Raw genomic sequence first — 12,900 nt, 5'->3', positions numbered from 1 at the left:
ATCGAGTATCTCCGAGACCTCGTAATGATCTTCAGAGTCTTCGACGATAACGGGTCCGGGCGGGTCCTGGACACGATTAGGGATAGGATTAGGAAGGATAGATTCTAGTTGAGAGACGTGAAAGACGGGGTGAATAGAGCGGAGTTCTTCCGGAAGCCGAAGAGTATAAGCAACTGTGGACGGTTGAGCTATGATTTCAAAAGGACCGAGATACTTCTCCGAAAACTTCTTGGTCGGCCGAGTCGATTTGATGTTTTTGGCTGTCACCATGACTCGGTCTCCGACCTTCCATTCGGGATGCGGTATAAGCTTTTTGTCCTTCTGTTCCTTGTAGCGTTTCTGAGCTGCTGTTAACTCGTCACGGAGCATAGAATGTAATTCGTCAAGATCGACGACAAACTCACGGGCCCGTTCGGATGCGATATCGCGTTCTGGATGGACAGTGATGTTCGGATGATAACCCTTGTTGGCAAAGAAAGGAGAGATGCCGGTGGAAGCGTTCGGAGCGTTGTTATACGCGAACTCTGCTAATGGAAGAAGTTCGTCCCAATTGTCCTGCTGATAATTGCAGTAGATTCGGATGTACTGTTCTAGAGTTTGGTTAGCACGTTCGGTCTGTCCATCGGCCGAAGGGTGGTATCCGGAAGTGAAGTGAAGCTTCATATCCAGAGCGGTACCTAAGGAGCGCATGAATCGAGAGACGAATTCGGAACCGCGATCGGAAGTGACATGATTCGGAACCCCGTGTTTAGAGAAGACATGAATAATAAAGATGCGTGCAAGCTGTTCGGAAGTGATAGTAGTGTCGGTTGGAATGAAAATGGATTGTTTAGAGGCACGATCTATAATGACTAGGATGGAATTATAGCCATTAGAATTCGGGAGTTCTTCGATGAAGTCCATGGATATAGAATCCCACGGACGGGCCGGAACTGGTAGAGGCTGAAGCATACCGTACGGTCGATGTCTCGGAGACTTGTTCCTATTACAGATAACACAAGACTTAACGTAATCACGGACCAATTCACGGATCCGTGGCCAAGTGTACTGTCGGCGGATAGTCTCTAGGGTACGATTCTGACCGAAATGTCCAGCTAGAATATGGTCATGGAAGATGCGGAGGACCCGGAGTTGGAGATCCTTAGCATCTGGAACGTAGATTTGTTCATCAAGACGAAGAAAACCAGACTCATCTAAAGACCAACGGGATTTCTCGGGATCCGTAGCGGACCGGAAATGTTCCCGAAGGGATTCGTCTTCTGACTGAGCTGTTCGGATGTCTTCGTGAAGTCGTTCAATATCCATAATGACACTAGCGCGAAGGACGGGCCTTCAAGGAAGGTAGCACGGAGGGAGGAGGAGAGTTGTTCTTGTGTAAAGACTGGACGGAAGTTATGAGGATTAAGACTGGCATAAGCGGTATCCCCCTCTTTAGGGTAGACGTCCCATCGTCTAGTAAGAGCGTCCGGTTTAGTTCCAAGACGTCCGGGACGGAAACGAATAACCATGTTAAAATGAGAGAGATATTCGGACCACCTAACTTGCCGACGGGTAAGAATCTTGGTAGAAGTGAAGTATTCCAAGTTCTTGTGATCTGTAACCACGTCGACCGGATCTCCGGAACCCTCCAAGTAATGTCGCCACCGTTTGAACGCTTCGAATATAGCAAGAAGCTCCTTGTCGTGGACGTCGTAGTTGAGTTCGGGAGGCGTGAAAGTGCGTGAGTGGAAAGCAATAGGGTGAATCTCACCGTCCTCGGTCCGAAGGGAAAGGATTGCAGCTAATGCATAATCGGAAGCGTCGGTCTCCAGAATGATTTCCTGATCAGGAAGCCAGTGCGTAAGTATAGGAGCATGAGTAAAAGCTTCCTTTAACGTTTCAAACGCTTTCTGACATTCGGGACCGAAATTCCATTTGATCTGCTTCCGGGTGAGGCGGGTAAGAGGGACAGTGATGGCACTATAATCGTAAATAAAGCGCCGATAGAAATTGCAAAAACCAAGGAAAGATTGGATATCCTTGATCTTACGCGGCGGAGGCCATTCGGTAATGACTTTGACCTTTGCCATGTCCATTCGCAAGCCTTCGGGGGAGAGAATGTAACCGAGGTATTCAATGGTGTCTGTGTGGAAGTCGCATTTCGAAGCTTTACAGTAGAGACCGTTCTTTCGGAGTCTATGGAGTACTTCCTTAACATGCTCCCGATGGGATTCGAGGTCATCCGAGTAAATAAGGATGTCATCCAAATAAACAAGGACATTGACGTCAAGCATGTCAGAGAAAATATCGTTAACAAAGCGTTGAAAAACAGATGGAGCATTGGTTAAACCTTCCGGCATAACACGCCATTCAAAGGATCCGTAACGAGTCCTGAAAGCGGTTTTTGGTTCGTCTCCGGGAGCGATCCGGACGAGATGATAAGCATGACGTAAGTCTAGCTTGGTGTAAATCCGAGCCCTCCGAGGTGAGTCTAGAAGGTCAGATATGAGAGGAAGCGGATACCGGTCTTTCTTCGTGATCTTGTTAAGGCCACGGAAGTCGACGCATAGGCGGAGATCGCTGGACTTCTTCTTGACAAAAAGAACCGGAGCACCGTAAGGGGATTTCGAAGGAGTGATGAGTCCAGCACTGATGTGTTCGTCTATGAAGTCTCGAAGTGCTTTGAGTTCGGCTGTGGAAAGAGAGTAGATCGGTCTGTAAGGCGGATCCGAACCATCCTCTAGATTGATTTTAATATCGTAAGGTCTATGCGGGGGAAGTTCCCCGGCTTTCGACTCGGAGAAAACATCAGCGAACTCGTGATACTCCGTAGGAATACGTGCGAGATCCTCATCGGATAATTCCGAGGCTCTTCCGGTCACCGACTTTTCCGTTGTGTCTACCATCTGCATGGTATAAGATCGCGCACCTGATTGCTTTGTAGCGTTCAAGTAAGCACGAGCAGAGATGATGGAAACCAGCGGAGTCGAGTTGGACGGAGCGTTAAGAAGATCTGCATAGGAGTAAATAGGCTCAAAAGGAAAGTGAGAAGTTTTAGAAGCGTAGCGGAGTTTAGCCTGTTGGCGTTTGCTCGGGCCCGCCGGAATGGATTTGTCTGAGTCCTTGACAGAGGGAGTCGGTCGGTCGGCCGGATTCGGAAGCGTGTCGGTTCGGAAAGTGATACTGTTTTCAGACCAGTCAATCAACGGATTGTAGCGGTTGAGCCAGTTGTATCCCAGAACCAAGTTGCAAGTAGAATCTAGAGAAGTGACGTAAAAGTCGATTAGAATGGTTTTGCCTGTAGAGAACTTCATCGGAAGCGAGGCGGATGACGTAATAACGGAGCCGATGGAACCGTCGAGTAATCGTAAAGATATAGGTGAAATAGGTATTGTATGTACTAGATTCTTTGTAACAAAGCCTTTATCAATAAAGCAATGGGAAGAACCGGAGTCCACTAGGGCCAAGAAATTATATGTATCGGAGGTAAGAGGAACCGTAAGCGAATTAGAAGAAGAGAGCGCAGCTGCGTTGAGTGTAACCTCAGGATAGACACAATCCGGTGCAGTGCAACTCCGAGCTTGTGTCGAGGCATCGGAGTTGCAGCCTAGTTTCCCGACTTCTCGTCGGACTTGGCCTTCTCCGGAGTAGAAGAGACTGTCGCTGCACGGGCTTTAGCATCCTTCGCAGTCTGATTAGTCTTCTTCTTTTGACAATCCTCAACTTTATGTTTACCCAACCCACAATAACTACACAACCCTTCCTTCAACCGTCGGGCCTTCTCGTCGGCGTTGAGTTTTCCATCCGTTCCTAACTTCTCCAAGAATGGGAGACGGGGAGCGGCGGAGGCCGAAGCGGAAGCGTTGGAAGTGGAAGAGTTCGAGGTCTGTCCTTTGCCTTTCGGCTTGGACTTGGATTGTGAAGAGGAAGAGGAGTTGTTGTTGGAAGTAGAGGTAGAGGAAGAGGATTGTTTCGGAGTAGAATTGGAATTGGAATTGGAATTGGAATTAGACTGGCGATTAGCTCGGGATTTTTCGGCCTCGCGCTGCCAATAGCGAAGATCTACGGCTTTAGCAGCCGCTTTGAGAGGATGATACAACGCCGGCTTCCCGCCGGTGATGTTACTAACTCCGTCCTTTAGACGTTCAGGAAGACCTTTGTAAAAGGCATGCTGAAGAGCGGAGTCGCTATAACCAATTTTAGCTGCGATGTCGTTGAATTTAGTAATATACGGCGCGATTTTCTCGTTCGACCGCATAACCAAGTAATCCAACTTATCCACCGCTTCTCCGGCGGCATCCACTTGACCAAAGTTAGTTTGGAGTTCTACTACCCAAGCTCTGTAGCTAACCATCCAAGCTGGCGGATCCAGCTCGGAAAACTCGCTACCTAACAAATCAGGTTCAAAGTAATCGAGAGCTATACCACGGAGGAAGGAAAGTCCGTAGTTGACTTTGGAAGCGGAGTCGACGAAGGATTCGGAGAAATAATTGAACTGGAGTTGTAGACCAGTGAGGAAGTTTTTGAGTTTGGTGGGGTCGGAGCCGTTGAAGGTTTCGGGGTCCTTCGGTTTGGCACCTTTCTTCGGTTTTGCTTTTTCGCGTAGCATTTGCTGAAGCAGAAGATTGTGAGTGGTGAGGTAGGTAGCATAAGCCGAAAAGAAACCCTCGGCTCCGCCGCCTTGTGGCGGACCATGACCACCACCTCCACCACTGCTAGGAGGACCACCGCCTCCTGAACCACCGATTGGAGGATCCGACGGATCCTCCTCCGGGTCAGTACCATCGTCAAAAGAGTCATCCTCGTCGTCATCCGCTCTACCCTTGCCTTTATTCCTCCTCGGTGTCTCCGGAACCTCCTCGATATGCATTTCGGAGATGATCGGAGATTGTCGGGGGGTGCGTTGGTTGGAGCTGCGATTGCTGGAAGAGCGTCGGGGACGATTAACGGTACCTTGGAGTTTGCTCGGAGATAGTAAAGTATTGTATGGGTCGTTGGAATCAGAAGCATAAACGCTACTGACCCTTCGTGAAGAACTGGGAACTTGAAGATGGGATATACGAAGATGAGACCCGACATGGGTCGTAATCGGAGTAGGACGGGAAGGAAACATAGAATCGAAGATCTTGAACTGATCAGAGACGTCGTCCGGAGTGAACGACATTTCGACTCAAGAAAAAGAATTAAACTACTGTTAAGGACGTGCAGAATGACTCGGAACCGAACGGAACCGAAGGGAGAAACGATAAGATAAGATATAAGATATGTACGGAAGGATATACTAAAAGAGGAATGATCTAAGATGAAGAGAGGGAAGAAACGGAGTTGATCGGAGCGTGTCGGGGAGCGACGAGGAGAGTGAAGGAGGTCGAAGAGAATGACGGAGTCTTGACAGTAGCCAAAGTTATTGGACAACGGCTTCCTGAGTCGAGCTGCCTTAGACCAGGTCACTGGGAAACCAGAGTCGAGTTTAATTCTAAAGAATGTAACTACTAAGTCGTACATCTTATATAGGATAGAAATGTACAAGGTCCGAGACGGATCCAGTAGTCGGATCCGTATTCGGACCGCTGACTCCCAAGCCGATAGTCTAGGCTTTAATAGGTAGTACGGAGATTAAGGTAAGTGGAGTAAGTGATTTTGACCAGTCGATCCGGATCGGTCCGGCATGGATGTAACAGTACTCTCCTTTGAATTGACCTATTTCACATGATATCTCCCTTGATCGTACGCTGAGTCCAACCGCAATTAACTGTATAGGTGGAAAAGTCGGCAGTAGGTACTACTCCTGGTTCAGTTCTTGACAAGTTTATAGCATGGTTTATCATCATTCCAAAGGGTCTATTGCAGGTTTATAGCGATTTGATTGAAAATATAGATACTTTTATGTTATTCCTTCAGTTTACAAGTAATTACAGTGTACCTAAAGTATTTTTGGTTGCCTTTTCAGGATTTCTTGCTTGTTTTTGGCTTCTCAGTCCTGAAATTGGGGGGTTTTTGCCTTAAAGAGGGGATAATGCCATGGATTGTTCTGTTTCCAAGACAGGATTTAGCCCCTAGAAATGTCTGAAATTGAATTACATGGGCATCCTGGGCATCCTGTAGTGATATCAATGGTTGGGTTCCAAACCACTCTCGATCCGAACCGAAGCAGATATCCCTGTTCGGCTCGGAATTTCGGTTTTTAGACGAGGCCAATATTACCGGAATGGTTCAATGTGCAAGCTGTAGTTTGTGCCAGTTTGCACTGGTTTTGTGAAAACCCCGGTTCGCATTAGGCAAGTTTTTCCATGTGTCACGCCATCAAGGGTCAAATTCCAAATTTGAACAATTTAATAGCCAAATGTTATCCTCATTAATTTTATTTACATAATTGTCTAGACTTGTGGGAGCTGCAGCCCGGCACTGTTTTCAAACAGCTCTTGTCCAGAAGCTGCACTGCCACAATGGCTCTGAACCAAAGATGGGCTGTTTTGGTAGGATCGCAATCTGCACTGAACAGAACCGAACTCCTGGGGACACTAGCATCCTGGGCATCTTGGGCATTTTTACACAGCTTTGCATTGTTAAACACATGTTTCTGTAGTTTTGCACAGCTTTTCCACAGCAATGCATAGTCATACACAGCTTTGCACAATAGGTAGCTCAGTAGTATAAAAGCCCCCATTGTATCTAGCTATATTTCTAACCTCGTTGTTTTAATCCCCCCAGTTTGCCTTGTGTTTAGTTTGTTTCTTTTTGTTTCTAGTGTCTTTTTCTCATTAGTTTTACCCAATATATCTCTTTTTCCTTATCTGTGCCTGATTTTCCAGTCCCTCACAAGTCTTTAAGTATTTTTGGTTGAACCTTAGCTCCCATTTAGTGATTTCCCAATGTTCTCAAGTGTTTGTCAGTAAGTAATTACCTTAGTGTGAATCTCGTCGCCTCAGTGGCCACCCTTGTGATTGTTGTTGCGTTTGTCTGCTCGCCGCATAAGTCTTAAAACCCCACTTGTTGGGTGCAGTGGTTCTAGAGAATTCATTTCATGACCTCAACTTGTCTGTTCTTCTTACATCTGCCACCTTCACAAGTCCATTCACCACATTGTAGTGCAGTTATGATATCTTCCCAAGAAACAAATTGCCTGACATTTCATGCATTTTGTTTAAACCGAAGACGTCATGATGTCTCTCTCAAATCAAAATTTAAGCTTTTTTTTGAGCGACCTCTTAAGAACCCACTGCAAAAAAAATATTGTTATTAGCTTTGAAGCCTGTAGGTTGTGGTGCCTTATGTCTTATGTCTCAAACTCATAGCAAATTTTTATAAGGACATGATATGGCCGGCATGCAGGTATAACACAATCAAAACAGCTAACATTACCGTTCATCTCACCCTTGCTTAAATGCAAGCAACACTAACAACTTTACCTTTGCTCTCTATAATAATCATTGACTCTAGTATAGACTTACCTAATTACTCTCAATCATTTGAACTTTAAAGATCTAACTATCTTCATATTCTCAACCTTTCATGTCAGGTTGAGTTTGAGTTGAGTTTTAGAAACATTGAGGTTTGAGTTGAACTTGTGGAGATTGAGATTTGAGTTGAATTTTAAGATTGAAATTAAATTTAACTTTTGAGAGCATGATTGAGATTGAGACATAAGACATAAGGCACCACAACCTACAGGCTTCAAAGCTAATAACAATATTTTTTTTGCAGTGGGTTCTTAAGAAGTCGCTTAAAAAAATTTAAATTTTGATTTGAGAGAGACATCGCGACGTCTCCAGTTTAAACAAAATGCATGAATTTACTGAAATTGCTGCCAATGGTGGTAAAAGCAAATATGAGAACAAGGAGACTTCCTGTTTCGTGTGTGCAAGACCCAACCACTCCTCTTCATTTTCACCCATTGTTGGTTGAAGGCCATCAAGAAACTACCCTGTCAAGTAACTATGATGATATCCCAAAGATAATCACCATCAATGATCTCATGAAGAGAGCTGCTGAGGGGAGTCACAGGAAGCAAACTCACAGTGCCAGTTCCAACACCTCTCCCTGCTCCATGTTTGGAACAGCTACCTCCATTACTGCCAATTTTTCTGTCTGACTGACACAGGTAGAAATCCATTCCATATATGACTATAAGCAGTACAGTACAATCCATCACTATTTCTTTCACTCTGGCAGAATTTCTATGAACTTGTTTTCCAACTCTCTCCTAGCCCAGTCTGTATCCCAGTCTGTATCCCAGCCCATGTCCCAGTCCCTATTCTTCTTGACACCCTTTGTTTCAACAGACACTATAAATATGTCTTTCACAAACACATCCCAATCTTCTTTGTTGTATTCAAGGAAGATTGGGATGTGTTTGTGAAAGACATATTTATAGTGTCTGCTGAAAGGAGGGGTGTCAAGAGGAATAGGGACTGGGATACGGACTGGAATAAGGACTGGGGTACAGACTGGGATATGGACTGGGATACAGACTAGGATATGGACTGGGATATGAGGGAGATGGCTGTTAGAACCTGTTCGACAGGTTAGCCAATTTGAAATTAGAAGAATGAGGTGAATATCGCTAACCAGAGGAAGATTCTTGAAACATCTTTCAATCTTTCCATGAAGGTCCGCCAACATTTGGCTATCCAATACCTCAACCACAATTACAGGCCCCAGGTCCCTGTTCCGCAGTCTCGAGGCAGCACCCCGTCCAGTTCCATCCCCTGTTCCACCCCCTGCCTGTCCTTGCTCGTTTCTCCTGAGTGGAACGGGTTAGCCTGGACTTTGTGAGAAACGCGAGGCTTAACGTACGACCGCAAACACTTCCATATAGGATTGCATCCCACGCACCGCTGATTCTGCGATTGAAGCATGCACGCAGCAAAAAACACACTGCGCACGCCGCTTGTTCGTGCCACGTTCCAACCATATTGATCTGGACGTCCACCTTTGAAGGTGTCGAGGTATATTGTAGCCTGACAGCCCATGGTCAATGTGATTTCAATGACCTCGCGGTGGTGAGCTTACGTACCTTGGCCTCCCAGAGAGTTGCTCATCGAAAACGTCGAGGAATGTTGATAGGTCCTCTGCTCGCAGGCAGAAACTGAAGCTGTGGTCTGGGTCACCTGTTTTCTTTCCTTCAACTTGTCTTCTATCAGTTTTATCGCAGTGGATGATCTGGCAAAGGGTCAGGACGACATCGTCTTCGGGCAGAAGTACGGAGCGTACGTGAGAGGCGGTTCCTCCGTGACTTCGGAAGGGCGAATCTTTCTCGAAGAGATCGCGGATATGAGGGAGTGTCTTGATGCTTGAGTTTCAATGAGAGTTGAGAGGGGATGTGTAGATCAAGGCGAGAAGAAGAGAGGATGACAGGAGTTGTGGAAAAAGTCGGATACAATGGCTGTGCAGACGCCGCGGACTTTGCCACCCGGGTCCGTAGGGGTAATGTGACTCGCGGGACTGTGACCGTTACCGTTTCTGCTTTCCTCTCTAATTTCATCATCGTTTGCCATTTTCTCCTCTTTCCTCTCAATCTTTCGCTCAACAACGGGTCGGACGGACTCAAGATGGAGATCTTGTGGGGTGGGAACGCTTGGGGATAAGGTGCCTGACGAGTTTTGTTTCCTCCAAATTCATCCTGATTCAAATCATCATTTGTTATGACTAGGTGACCGCTGGAATAATCTTTGCGGATGCCGGGATTCCTATTGCGGTTCGGACGTTTTGACGTGGGGCAGACATGAGTTAGGTTAGTAACCATCATCATTCATCATTCAACCTCGTATCTTGATGGCTTGATCATGTTCTATTCGGGAGAATCATGGCACTGCAATCGTTCCCAGTGTGATAGCGTTTAGAAATCAAGCCACCGGTAAAACCCACTGGCGAGCTATGAGGCGATGTCGTGCCATGTCAAACAGCAATTGCAGTGAGTGTCAAACAGCAGGGGGTTAGCAATTGCAGTGTCGAACGTTGAACGTTGAACACTCCGGGTTGCTGTCAAACGAATACCCTTTCCGTATGAAGGTGCGCGAGAACCACGTTTGAATTAAATGATCGAAAATACAGTACCCGTACCTTTCCTCTTTCCCTCGACGACGTCAACACCCCCGAAGAGTCCATGCCCAGTAAAGATGAACAAGCGGCAGCCACTGCTCGGTGCGTCTCACCTCCATTTAAGAGCGTCAATTACTCAAAGGGAAGGTAGAGTTCTACAATTCTCCCTTCAATGGGCTAGCATCGGTGCGCCACTCCCTTCTCAGGACGGTTCCGACTCTAACAATACACGAATCCTCGATCCATACAACCACTTAGCACTCCTCTATTACGACTACGCTCTCACATTTCCGTTAGAAGTGCAATACATTTGGCGGGCACCCAAAAGATGGCAACTCTCGACAATACTGTACATTTGTTGTCGATATGCACTGGTGGCGAACGTGTTGTTTCTTTTGGCTATTGCAAAGAAGTTGGGTAGTAGGGTGAGTTATTCAGTGTGATCTTTCCATCGCCTATCTGACTCTATCCCAGTAAGTCCTGGAGTACAAACCCGGATTCCATTCACGAAGACAACCCGGTTGACACGCTGGCCATGACTTAGTTGCGACGTGTGGTACAAGATAATAGGAACTTTGAGTGTATTTGGTCGGGGCGCTGTTATTAGTTGAGCCGCGAACTTTCGTCTCCAATACCCCATTTTCAAGCTCATTCGCGCCGTTGGCCCTTAGTAACCCTAACTGCGAGAACGTTCGCTGTCTTTGGTCGGGATCGCTTAATCTTAGCCTACTTCCTCGTGCTAGGATTAATGTGCATCGCCCTAGATATCGTACGCTTTTTCTTTTAGCCTATTCATCCCAGAGTATTTATGATATCTGGTTTGATTTCCAGTCCCACGTACCAGGATTGAAATGCGTCGGATCACATAGCCTTCCTATGTAAGATCCCCTACATTCCTGCAACTTTGGCAAGACTTCTTGAGCTCTAAATCCTCTATCTCGACTTTCTTTCTTCGCAGAGGTGAACGCTACTTTTGCTCATAAATATTTTATTCCACTTACAAGGATCTTTTCGACAGTAAACAATCTCCTTTCCATCGCCATGGTCGTCTTTGAGTTTTCTGCTGCGATCCTGACCACCATACGGAGCGTACAGACCTTTAGAGCGGGAGGTCCATGGCAGAAGCAGAAACAAGGGTTCATGTATTTGGTTTTTGAACAAGGTGACGTTCCGATTATAATTTCGATACCATCGGCGGCTGACATTCACAATGAACGATTGGATATGGAATAGGCATCCTTTACTTTTGGTGAGATAGCAGTTTGGTGTCTGCATCCCGCACCAACTGAACTACAAATTCGAAATCAGCATCGTGTCGTTATTCACTATAGGGGCCGTCATCACCAATTTCGTGAGTGCTTTCCCATATGCGGTGGGATATTAAATTCAAGTTCCAGCTTTTAGCGTGCTCCAGTGAGTTACAGAACCCCTTGCCCGTTCTTGGGCGGTTACCATTGCGCTCCAAGAAGATCAGACTTACTTTTTTTCTAAAAGCCAGGAAGCTTTTTCCAGCGTCTACTAAACGCACTGACACTACCGTAAGTACCTGCTATCAGCTCCGTAAAAAATTAAAGCTAACAGCCGTCTCCGAGCAGCCTTTCGGGGCTCCTAACTGCTCGATTTCTACTTCACATCCGACGATGGTCAGACAAACGCTCACAAATGCCACGTTCTTTGAGTGCTCCCGGCGATAGGAACAGCCCACCTCAATCGCGCGTCGCAGAAACAGGAGAATATCCAGAAACGCAATCTCGAATGTGGCGTACCTTTGCAGGGACATTATCTACCATCATAGAAGACTTCGGGGAGGACCCGATAGAAGCTGCACATACTCGTACTTCCGTCGGGACTCCTGCCTCCCCCAGTTACGAGCTATCCTTGTTAGAGGAGGTTGGGAAAGGGAGGGCAACACTTCGGGCTGCACCTTCAGCCGATAATAGCGCCGTTCACACGATGTCTTCCAATCCGAAAGGAGTGGTAGACAGTCGATCGCCGGGAGAGGGGAGTCATGGGGTTGTGTAGATTTCGCCAAGAGCATCTTGCGTTCTCAATTGCTCTGAACCTTACCGGTATTTATAGTCCTAGATTGTGTATTTCATCTACTGTAGTTGTATACTAATTTTACTAATTCTGTAGTATAGATCGACAATTAATCATATCCGATTGAACAGACATGTATAGCAGAATGCGTAGTAGGCAACAATTCTCACTTCGGTTGAAATCGGAGTGTCGTAAAGAACAAATCAGGCGAGAAACCTTTGCCATATGAATGTAGTTAAGGCACATTATCGTCAAGCGACCATTATCGAGCATGACAACTTCTAATTTGAGTGAGTACACCTTAATCTAACTGTGCGAATCGAGATGTTGGTATTCAGAATATCACGGGTCCATAAGAGGGTCTTCTACCCAGAGCCCAGTGGGAAATTTACATCCTGTCAAGCATGGGTTTTCGACCGCTTGGATCAAATGGCCGCGAGATTTGGAACGCGGGGGGCAGAGAAAGATTGATTGAAAGCTTTAACGTCATTGCCAATTACATTCAGATTTATCAATTGACACTCTCAAATACGGGTTCGAACGTTCAGGAACAATGGGTTCTGGAAAGCAGTAATTTTGAAGTTTACAGGACTCATGATCACTGTAAGCCATAGAAATCCGCATCGAATATTTCGGTTCCAAGTTTTTGAAAGGCAATCCAAGCGTGCGAAAGCATCGATCTCCCCACCAACCGGACGTTAGGCTTATATTTCCTCACCTATATGATCCATCTGGCGTCACTATTCCAGAGTCAAGGCATCATCTTAGCTTCGACTGCGGTTGGGGACCCGCCAAGGTGGAAAGGACCGTGTAATGGTTTTGAAATCACTCGTTGCGAGT

At 46.3% G+C, this 12,900-nt stretch overlaps 2 protein-coding genes across 2 annotated transcripts; one reads left to right on the top strand and one right to left on the bottom strand.

Moving 5' to 3' along the window:
- Positions 1-8,139: 8,139 nt before the first annotated feature.
- E1B28_003643 (uncharacterized protein) lies at positions 8,140-8,951 on the bottom strand (the record flags this gene model as incomplete). Its single annotated transcript, XM_043148071.1, has 2 exons — positions 8,140-8,722; positions 8,776-8,951. 2 exons carry the CDS (start codon positions 8,949-8,951, stop codon positions 8,140-8,142), a joined length of 759 nt encoding a protein of 252 aa, XP_043012663.1.
- Positions 8,952-11,682: 2,731 nt separating this feature from the next.
- Positions 11,683-12,042, top strand: E1B28_003642 (uncharacterized protein; the record flags this gene model as incomplete). The annotated part of the gene is made up of 1 exon (XM_043148070.1): positions 11,683-12,042. One exon carries the CDS (start codon positions 11,683-11,685, stop codon positions 12,040-12,042), a length of 360 nt encoding a protein of 119 aa, XP_043012662.1.
- Positions 12,043-12,900: the final 858 nt, after the last annotated feature.

Source organism: Marasmius oreades, chromosome 2, assembly GCF_018924745.1.
Source record: "Marasmius oreades isolate 03SP1 chromosome 2, whole genome shotgun sequence".
NCBI lineage: Eukaryota > Fungi > Basidiomycota > Agaricomycetes > Agaricales > Marasmiaceae > Marasmius > Marasmius oreades.
The sequence above is the reverse complement of the archived record's forward strand: the minus strand, read 5'-3'. Positions and strand labels throughout refer to the sequence as shown.